The 11,255-nt window shown below is 41.4% G+C and overlaps 1 protein-coding gene across 1 annotated transcript; it reads left to right on the forward strand.

Annotated features, from left to right (window-relative positions):
• The first annotated feature begins 3,279 nt into the window (after positions 1-3,279).
• LOC145402189 (collectin-10-like) lies at positions 3,280-7,696 on the forward strand. Its single transcript, XM_080274307.1, has 5 exons — positions 3,280-3,483; positions 4,711-4,831; positions 5,593-5,714; positions 6,512-6,623; positions 7,536-7,696. The coding sequence occupies exons 1-5, from the start codon at positions 3,280-3,282 to the stop codon at positions 7,682-7,684; spliced, it is 708 nt and encodes a 235-aa protein (XP_080130433.1). The 3' UTR covers positions 7,685-7,696.
• Positions 7,697-11,255: the final 3,559 nt, after the last annotated feature.

Below are 11,255 nucleotides of genomic sequence, written 5' to 3' on the forward strand. Positions count from 1 at the left end.
CTATTCTGAATAAAAAAATAAAAAAATAGGCAGGCTTACTTGTAAAATACTGCACTCAACGAAAAAGAAAAGAAAAAGAAAATGATAATCCTCTTCACGAAGAATGAAATATACAAATTACAAGAATGTATGGATAGTACTTAGCACTGAAAATATCACTATAGTTGCCAGTAATTAATGTACACAGTATATATAAGGCATGGACTTTGCCCGCCCTTCAATAATAATAATAATAATAATAATACATGGCCAGTATCTAGCAATCAATAAAAGAATAAGAAAAACCCTAAGACGATTCATTGTACTAAGAAATTTGAAAGGCCGACGCCGTGGTAAAATACTATAAGCCTATATGGTATTCAAAAACCGTGCACTCGACAACCGACCAATTTTAAAGTTATTAGTTTCATTTTGTCTTACTTCGCCATTCCCTGCACATAAACTACATATACAGTACCATTTGCTTACCTATCGTGCCTCATTCCTCTGCAGTAGCGATGATGAAGCTTGTTTGTAAATTGTATTGCACTTTCACACTAACAAAAACACAATCTCCCCCTTCGGAACCGAGGTATCTTCTGACTCCCGCCAATTTATCCAACCCAATCAGCGGCCAGCCTGAAAGAAAGGACTCGTTTCTTGCAAGGCTTCAAGTTCTGCAAGTCTAAACAAATAGAAACTGAGCCTACTAAATAATCAACTGGAAAACTTTAATGATTATGTTCAACAAAATGAAACTGTAGTATTGTCCTGAATAAGGAAATTCAAATGAAATAAAGTAAACAAAGAGGGAAGACATGAATTTAGCATTGTTGTCGAACGTTTGTGAGTTCACCAGGATGCAAAGGGAGACAGTATTTATTTCGGGATTCAACATTAGGCATACAAAAGCAAATTACATCCTTTCGTGTATTAATCTACTGATAATTTTGTGTGACTCATCACTATACGAATACATCGTTTTGATATCAGTTGGCATAGGCTATTAGGCTACAGTCAAACCCGGGAACATCAATTTTTGCCACATAGAGACAAATGGGTGGATTTCTATGTATTAAAAGCTGATAGTGTTCTGATTGCAAAGATAAAATCCTCTCGCGAACACACACGGCAAATGCATTATGAAAAAAAATAAAAAAAAAATACACGCATTCAGCTTACAGTAGTCAAACATACACACGACCTATCACATAGATAGATCAACGACACACACATATTCATCGTGTGCGTGTAAGTGATTTATGTGCAACAAATTCATACAAACGAAGTGCACCCACACATATTACCAATTCAACACACACACACACACACAAAGATGCACATTAACACACACACACACACACACAAAGATGCACATCAACACACACACACACACACACACACACACAGATGCACATTAACACACACACACACACACACACACACAAAGATGCACATTAACTAACACACACACACACACACACACACACACACACACACACACCGCTCGCTGGTGCAGTGGTAACGCTCTCGCCTGCCAACTGGTGGACGGGAGTTCGCGCCTCGCTCAGGTTGCGAAAAGTTTCACTGACGAAGTGGGTGGTTACTGTCCCCCTGGAGCAAGGGGACGGGTGTGTGGATGTGTGAAGGTCACAGCCTTGCCCTTAGATCGGACTATATGAGCTCTCAGTTCCCTTCCGGGAGGGTAAAAGCTGACGATCACGACCATCATGTGATCCTGACCGACCCGGTGAATTACACACACACACAAATCTATCATTACATAAACAGGCACGCGCACAAATCGGAAACTACACGATCACCCACACCAACATCCGTGACACACATCGTCCAATGCCTTGACAGACAAAATCTAATCAATATGACACTGACGACTGGACGCCATGTTGTGACGTAGGGTAAACAAACGTCAGCTGTGTTGATGGAGACACCAGGGAAACAACGGTCACATCCTACATCACTCAAGACGTCTACGAGAATACTTTGTTCTGTATTCTAAGCATAGGAAGCTTATGTGGGATGAATACCTTGGGAACCGAGCGTAATTTTGTGAATCTCTCTCTCTCTCTCTCTCTCTCTCTCTATCTCTCTCTCTCTCTCTTTCCAGTACAATTTTGCGATCGCATTGTGAAACTTGAAAGGTAGTTACCGGGGAGTTTCTCTCTCTCTCTCTCTCTCTCTCTCTCTCTCTCCAGTTCATGAATACAAAAGCAAGTTGTATCCCTTTTCATTGTTGACAGAGCAGAAAAGTTATCAGAGAGGAGAATGTGGAGTTACGTGGAGAGATAGATGGGGAAGTGAATGAGCGTTGGCTAAATGGAATGAATAGATGAGAGACTGACCAGGAGTGAGTGAGTTGGATGGAGAGAGCTGAAGGGAGACCAGGGATGCGATGGAGGGATGGAATGAAGAGGTAAATGGATGTGGGTGGGTGTGAGCTGGAGAAAGGGCAGGCTGATGGCGCGTGCGGGGGAATGACGTGGAAGAGATTCTGTTGTGTACACCCTTTCCTGTTTTAAGGCGTTCGGTCATATATACAGTAGATAGACAGATAAATAGGCTAGGCAGACAGGAAGAGGAATCTAGCAGTCAAAAGGGTAGCAAGCAATACAAATAATAGTCGTCTTGCTGTGTATGCGAGAACGGCCACTGTTTACTCCTGCGTTGGTTTGGCGCGAAGCAACCTAATTCCAGTCCCTCGTTGGTGGTGGTGAAGTTCGTTTTGTACGCATTGCTGGCTGTGTATTGACCTGTTATTATATACAACTTTTTCCAGCATTTCCAAGTTGCTTCATTGATTTCCATACTCGTAATTTACATAACTAAAACGACTGAAATATTTATTAACATATTTGTGAGTTTGTTTGATATTGTAGTGTTCCTCCCGGACTGCTGATCTACTTGACATTTACTGTTGCTTTCTTCATATCTGCGTAACGTCTAGACATCACTGTATCGGCCACAGGAGGCAGGGGTGGCTCAGTGGTAGAGGGTCGGACTCGGGACCAGGGAGTCGTGAGTTCGAGCCACGGCCGGTAGCTGCCATGCTGGGAGGGGTAGCGCCCTCCTGTCAGCTAGCGCTATAAATTATGATCTAATAAGATCTAGCTCTGGGTAACATTTCCCATTTTATCTCGACTACAATCCATATCAAATTACTCTTCGCATATGAAGCAGTTGATTTAACTCCCTCTTATGGTTTCAGCTACCCCCAAATAATACAGGACGTGGACATCTTGGAGCATTGTGATTAATCTCGCAGTCGCTTCGTCCCCCCAAATGGCGCTCACTTCAACCCGGCGACGCCTATGGATTCTGGCTCTGCTAATTGTGGTACTAGTCTTGCTCCTCCTGCCCGACAAGGCCTGGAGCAAGCCTGGCGAATATTTCTCAGCAAGTCATTTGATTAACAAGCGACTACCCAAAGCCCTGGCATCCGAAGACACAGGGAAGAAAGATGAGTGTCAGAAAATTTGCTCAAAGGTAAGTTGATCAAAGGTGTATTTCCGTACCGTAAGCGACCTTATTTAATCTAACCGTATAGCAGCAGCAAAAATTCAACCCCCCATCAATATTAAAACCCCCTCTAAAGTGGGGAGGGCTTTGAAGATCAGGGGAAATGAGGGGTTAAGTAATTAGAGACTAGAGAACCTACCAGCTCCCGATAGGAATGAAGCTGAAAATACGTCCGAAACAACGAAAACCATCGGAAAAAAACATAATTTCGTCACCCTAAAATCACATCTGAACACAGTTAAAATAATCAAACCAAAAAATTTACCTAACCAAACCCAAAGCATTTGGAAGTGCTGTCCGAAAGCACAATTATACCAATAATGATGATGAGGAGGGTACTAATATTTTACTAATAACAATAACGCTCATGGAAGAAAATGAATGATTATATATATATATATATATATATATATATATATATATATATATATATATATATATATATACAATATTCTTGATTACTAAATGATTGATATCCAATTTAGTGGAGACTTCAAACAAACATCACCACCACTAACTCATAACAAGCCTCACTAAATCATCACTAACCTAAGTACCACGACCCATCACCTCTTACCACTCACTACAACCCCCACCTCTAACCACTAACTACTAACACTGTCTTCCCCCACAGTTAACCACTCTCCACTAACCCCCACAACTAACCATCTGTTACCACTAACCCCTACCTGTTACCTCTAACCACTAACCCCACCTCAAACCACTATCCCCACCTCTAACCACTAACTTCACCTCTAGCCCCAGTTCTAACCACTAACCCCACCTCCAACCTCCAACCACTAACCCCACCTCTAACCTCCAACCACTAACCCCACCTCTAACCTCCAACCACTAACCCCATCTCTAACCTCCAACCACTAACCCCACCTCTAACCTCCAACCACTAACCCCACCTCTAACCTCCAACCACTAACCCCACCTCTAACCTCCAACCACTAACCTCACCTCTAACCTCCAACCACTAACCCCACCTCTATAACCGCCAACCACTAACCCCCACCACTAACCACTAACCTCACCTTTAACCTCCAACCACAAACCCCACCTCTAACCTCCAACCACTAACCCCACCTCTAACCACCAACCCCATCTCTAAGTCCATAACCTCTAACCACCAACCCTCACCTCTAATCACCAAGCACTAAACCCCACCTCTAACCACTAACCTCGCAGCATCCACAATGTGACGCCTTCGCAGTCTCAGAGTTCGAGGGCAAGTGCAACCTCTACGAGCGTGTATCGGGCACCAAACCCGTGAAGTACAACACCTACACTCTCTACGTGCTGAGGCGAAGTGAGTATGGTGTGGTAGATGTGGTAACTGTAGATGTGGCAAATGTGGTGGTTGCAGATGTAATAGTTGCAGTGGTTGTAGTAGTGTGTGTGTGTGTGTGTGTGTGTGTGTGTGTTTCAGATGCTAAGGGATCTTTGTATGCGGCATGTGTTAGGTGTGTAAAGATGTATGGTAGTGAGACCTGGGCAGTAATGGAAGAGGATATTCTTAGGTTCATACATACAGAAATGACAATGATTAGCTGGCTATGTAGTCCGTCTTTGAATGTGAGGCCTGGGGGGGGGGGCTAGGTTTACGATTGAAGAGTTGAGAGGAAGGATGGAACTGGAGTGTATTGGTGCTGTAATGAGGAAGGACAGACTGAGATGGTTCGGGCATATGGAGAGGATGGAGGATGACAACTGAGTGTGGAAGTGAGTATTGAGCGTTGGGGGTAGAGGTGCGGGAGGCAGACCAAAAAAGACTTGGGACGAGGTCATAGAGTGTGGCCTCAGCGATAAAGGACTGAATATTGAGGCTGCCAGAGATCAAGCAGCATGGAGAGCAGCCATTAAGTGACCAACGACAATGCGTTCAGGCATGTTGGAACCTTTATAAATGGTACGGTGGGGTCTGTCAAACTTTGGGAAGATACTTGTGTCTTTCTATATATGTGGTGAGTGTGGTAGTGGTACTGAATGGACAGTGATGATAAAGATGGCGACAACGACGATACTATAAATACAAAAAATAATCATGCATACTAACCCACCTGTGCACAGGACAGGAGGACGGATATTACGTGTTCGGCTCTGACTACTACCGGTTGTACCTAAAGAGACTGAATGCTCTAGATGCTGCCGAATACTGCAAGAGTGATGGGGGTAGCCTGGCCGCTGTCAAGGTGAGAGGAGGGTGGAAACGTGGAAGGGAGAAAGGCAGAGAGGGAGAAGAGAGAGGCGGGGAAGGAAGAGAGAAAGGTAGATTGATAGGGATGTATGAAAGAGGCAGGAAGAGAGAGAGAGACCAGGAGGGACACTGGGGTGGAGGATAGGGCAGAGAGGAAGGAGAGAGGCAAGAAAAGAAGACAGAAAGGTCGGTAGAATCGAGAGGCAGAGAGACAAGCTGAAAAGGAGAAAGAAAGGCAGGGATGAAATATAAGCTGCAGGAGGGGGGGGGGGTGGAAGCAGGCAGGGAAAGAGAGGGAAGTAGAAAGAGGCATACTGAGACAGGCAGGGAAGGAGAGTGGCAGGACAGGACAAGAATTTCCTTAATGTCTTTGTATGGGGCAACGTAGGATTGGGTGATGGATGGATTTCCCACATAATAAAAACGTACTTACAAAGGCACTTGATCCTACATTTCCTTGTGCAACTGAGCTGGGTTTCTATTTTGCGTGTCACATCACTACTGCATGAACATTAGGTAAACAATTAATTTTTGCTGAAAGTCTCAATCTTCTAAAATACAACCCATATAGCTATTGCAGGTTGTGTTCCAGGAGATGATTAAGACTGGCAGGGGCATACGTCAGTCTCCTACCCTTAAATGCTCAGGACTTACCATAGCCTGGTCTCAGGTCCCCATGCTCTGAAGGGGGCATGATAGGATATAGAAGTTTTTAAAAACTGATTGCTTTAATGACCACCTTGTTGACGATGGGCATTAATTCTAAGCTTTCTTCTTCATCACCACCACCAGAACGAGACCCTGAATGAAAAGCTAAGGAACAGACTCCTCGACCGCACCATGTCCCGTGCATACATCGGGGTGTCAGATATGAAGCAGGAGGAGCAGTGGGTGTACTCAGATGGTGGGTGTTGTGCTCTTATTTTATTCCAGTACCTCTCACTGTGAACACCAATGATCTACTGGCACCCCTTCACTACATAATGTCCCTTGTAATCTGGGGTGGGATACTTAAACATATTGTATTTGTGAGTGATTTCCTGTCATAATGGTGATCTGTTTTTGATGGAAGAACTGGAGACATGCAAAGTTTTTACTCTTTCTTTCTTTGTTCTTCCATCTCAAACAAATAACAACTATGACATTTTTGCTCACGTAACCTGAAACTGTTTTTGACGAAAGAACACACGACAGGGAAAGATTCTAATGTCACTGACCACCTGCAAAAACTGAGATACAACAGGGAACCCAAACACCTTCAAGAATCCCACTCCTGGTTCCAATATTCCTGGCAAGAGCAGGTATACAGTTACTATCCATTTGCATATTGCCAGACACTCTTTAAGCTTTGGCTGTGGTGACTTAAGGCCTCCTCTGAGCTGAAGAAAATCATCTGGTGTTAGCTAGAATTAAAGCAAAAAAAGTAAAAGATGCCTTGCTTCTGAAGGGGGTCAGATTTAGAGAATTTTAACCACCATTATCCCTGTAGCTATTGATACTTCTCTAAACTTCATAGTTGCCACATCCTATTTTTGGATCTCACCTACTTCATTTGTGTATGTGGGTAATAAGGTTTGCATGGTGATGATCATGATGAGGATAATAATGACAGAAATATTAATGATCATGATGATGGGAGTGATGATGATGTTGTGATACTGTGAGGAATACTGTAATGAAGATGATAAAAGCAACGATGATATGATGACGATAATGATGATAAACGAATAATAATGGTGATGTGATTAGAAAAGGAATGATAATGATGAAGACAATGATGCTCATGATGATAATGATCCCCGTCTCATTCCCACAGGCACTCCAATGACATATAGCAACTGGGACTGGAACAAGAAGTGGGAGAGGGAGGACCTGGATTGTGCACTGCTCACCATCAGTGGCAAATGGGAACACGGCGACTGCTGGAATAAAAACTTCTTCTTCTGCCTGATTCCCATGTTTTAGGATGTCACAGTATTCTCATGAGGTTAGGTTTTTTTGTTTTGTTTTTTATATCTCTTACCAGACAACTCATTATTAACACCAACTAGTTAGCAATTTATCTGCCTTGCAACTTTACATGTTAAATTTCTCTGATATATTATCAATAGCACATCATTCTAAAAATGACACCATGTGCTGACAGTGTTTTAACCAGGCACCTCTGATCTCCAGCCTTATAAACATCCCTACCCCCTGAAAGGAGGGTGGTGAACTGTAGATATACGGCAACTTCAGCCAGCAGTCCACCGAGTTCATGTCCAGATGAGCCAGGAGCCACAACATCATCATCATTATTCCAACATCAGAATAGTTTGCATTTATAACATACAAGAAAATATTAAAATAACAAATAGAAAAAAAAAAAAAAACTGGCAAAGGATGAGGTGCTAAGAGCCTCCTTAACAGATGAGAATACAAGCTTAAGAGGGTTCATCATGGAGGGAACCTTAGATGAAACTGATGTCCACACCCTGGACATTTCAAAACACTTTTGACTTGACAACGTTCTTAGAATGAAACTATTTCTTCTGCCAGATCCTCATAAACTCTGAACTCATCAACATTCTTTGGACAAAACTTCTGCCAGATTTCTATGTACTAGGAAGTGTCATCACAGAGGGAGCACTGGAGAAAAAAGATACTACCCTATGGACATAAACTCTCTCTGGATATTTTAACACTTGGACATGATGACAGTGTTTCGATATTACTTTACTGTACATATTTCTCTGGACAATGCAACACTTCGGAAATTACAACACTTTTGGTATTAGTGCATAACAATTTTTAATCATAATATACACCATTACTTCCACATTATAACATTTCCAGACATTGCAGTACTCATTCATATTTCATTTTTTATATTTTTCAAGACAGGCAAACTTTATCTTCTTGTCGTTAACAGCCACATGACTTATTCACCTTCGTAATAGCCTCTTACTCTTTACTTTTCATAAACAACAAAATGAGATAAGTGATACTGAATAAATAATATACAGGACAGTGATAGAAAGCTGGAATTGAGTGAAAAACAATACTGTACTCTTTTTACTTGGCCTAGACTTTCCCTCTTTTGCAGCTTATATTCAGTAGCTCATTGGCATAAGATACAAGTAATGCTATAGTTCTACATTCTTTCCATAGCATTTCTTTGCAACATGCATCATATTCCAGTGTTAATCTACTTTAAAGTTCACATAAGATAGAGAGATCTTGGTCAAGTTAAAGTGAAATAAAGTGTAGTTCAACTGGGATAAGATACTGCCATCTCAAACAAAGGATAATAATGTCAATTGAAAGAAGAACAGATGAACAGACATACAGTAGGCATCATGCAACTACTGTAAAGGCAGTTAGTGAGTGAGAGAAAGGCAATTAACAATATGGAAAATTGCTTTCTTAAAAAAAAAAAATATTAACAATACTGTTCAGTGGCTGTAGCAATAAACAACTACTGACAAGGATTTGCGAATAAAATTAATCAACATCCTGGTCTTCAGGATACAAAAAGAAACAGAGCCTTTTTGCATTAAACTGTACTCTTAGGCTGATACTAGACATGGAAGGGGGGGGGAGGGGTGAAGAAAAGATCATAATTTTTCACTATACAGTACTTTACAATCAGAATAATTTGTGTACTTGTGTACCTATACAATTCTGTGTTATGTAGTTTTATTGCAGCCATCTTACAGTCTGAATAAGGTCATTACTGTTTTGATATTTATTTACTGTATTTACTGAGTGGAATCCCTTCAGTCCGAGGATGTCTTATATTTCCTTATGGCTATTAAGAGCTAATGTTACTTTACTCTGGACGAACATGCATGGGCCAAAGGGGTTGTACATAATTTCCATAATACTGTACCTTTAAACCAAGAACGTTTCATTTTTAAGTTTTATTCTGGCCATTCTTAGATAGTACAGACACCAATGGTGGAAAACTTACCGGTAGTTGCTTACCATAAAAGATGTCTGTTAATTCTTCTGTTCTTTGATTGTGAAATTTTAGCAATTTGATAGCTTCAAACCTGATTTATTTGCCACAGTGTGAAATGAAGGTGTAACAAAGCCCAGTGGTTGTTATTTAACACTGCCTGTAACATAAGGCATAGCTATACATTACAGGCATTATCATCATGATCATCCGGACCCCCTTTCCCACCATGGGGAAGGGTGAGCAGCAGCAACGTCCAGACAGCCCACGTTTGCCCAATCCAATGGGCCGCGCTTCCATTCACTCATCATTCAAGCCCCTGGAATCCTGGCTCCATCAGATAAGCCAAAAAAATTTCACTATGTTCTGTAGGTTCACACATACCTATCTGATACAATAAATCAGATGGGTATCTGTGAAGCTACAGAACGTGGTGAAATATAGAGATGTAATGATGCCAATGCCCAGCATTTTGTTACAATTCAGACTGAAGCTCTAATACATCATACGGTGGAGAGATTATACCTTGAAACCCCCTTTGTTCTCAGATTCATGTTCCAAAAAGAGATAAAGACCCTTGTTCTGGAACTTCCAAGTCCATGTAATATGATAGCCTAGTGCAGATGTTCCCACACAAATGAAGAAATATACCTCTTAAAAACTGTAGTTCTCGCCACATACCTTTGTCAGTCAAACCAAGCACCTACAACTGCACACATCATCATGTGCATCCTTTACCTTCATTATATGAGGCTACCCGTGGAGTACCTTAACCCTGAATGTGCCATAATTGACAAACCATAAAAACGGTAATTTTTTTTTTTTTTTTTTTTTTTTTTTTTTAATGCACTCATGGTTCCTTCGGAGTTCTACCACAAAGCATCATCAGAAAAATATGAGGCCCTCTATGGAGGAACTCAGGTTCCATGTGCCAAAATTTCATTATGCTACCCTCCATTTTCTCACTGTTGATTCTGGCGCTTTTGGAGTTACCCTGTGGAGCTCCTTACGGAGAATGAAAGACCTCTTGAAGTATCCATTATATATTATGAAATGATACAATAGGGCCTCAAATAACAAGCAGCTGAACAGACAGACATATGAATACACATACTGTACAGTTGATATATTAATGATTTAAAGTTTCACCTTAACACTAAATTGGACAGTATTATTTCTGTACTTAAGTCATGATAAAACTCCACAGAAAAACTATACATTCTCTTACATATCACAGTAATCACAGGCTGTCTCTTCTATTACAAAAAACTAATGACTAGTCTTAAAAAATATAAAAATAATGAAGTGGATGAACTGTACTGTTAAATCATTTCTCTAATACACTAACTAGGCACCTTTAATGCCTTCCACTTGACGACCTCTATGTTGTTATACTCCTGCTACTGGTGCTGAAGAGGGGTGCCCTCATGTAGTGACACTGATATAACTGGATGGTGGAGCTGTCTGGATATACAAATGTCCCTCATCTCTTTCCCTATCCCCCAGAGGTAAGATGGTTAACTGCAGGAGGGCAACTTCAACCTGCAGTCCAGTGGGTTCACATTCAGATGAGACTGGGGTTACTACTACTACTAC

Source organism: Coenobita brevimanus, chromosome 57 (assembly GCF_032717465.1).
Source record: "Coenobita brevimanus isolate Jiangsu-jjx chromosome 57, ASM3271746v2, whole genome shotgun sequence".
Lineage (NCBI taxonomy): Eukaryota > Metazoa > Arthropoda > Malacostraca > Decapoda > Coenobitidae > Coenobita > Coenobita brevimanus.

What these genes read in the sequence shown, in the direction of transcription:
- LOC145402189 (XM_080274307.1), top strand. Translation starts at nt 3,280, where the DNA reads ATGGCGCTCACTTCAACCCGGCGACGCCTATGGATTCTGGCTCTGCTA. An exon ending in TCTCTACGTGCTGAGGCGAA is followed by an intron (nt 4,832 to 5,592) that starts GTGAGTATGGTG and finishes ACCTGTGCACAG; the next exon opens with GACAGGAGGACGGATATTAC. An exon ending in GTAGCCTGGCCGCTGTCAAG is followed by an intron (nt 5,715 to 6,511) that starts GTGAGAGGAGGG and finishes CACCACCACCAG; the next exon opens with AACGAGACCCTGAATGAAAA.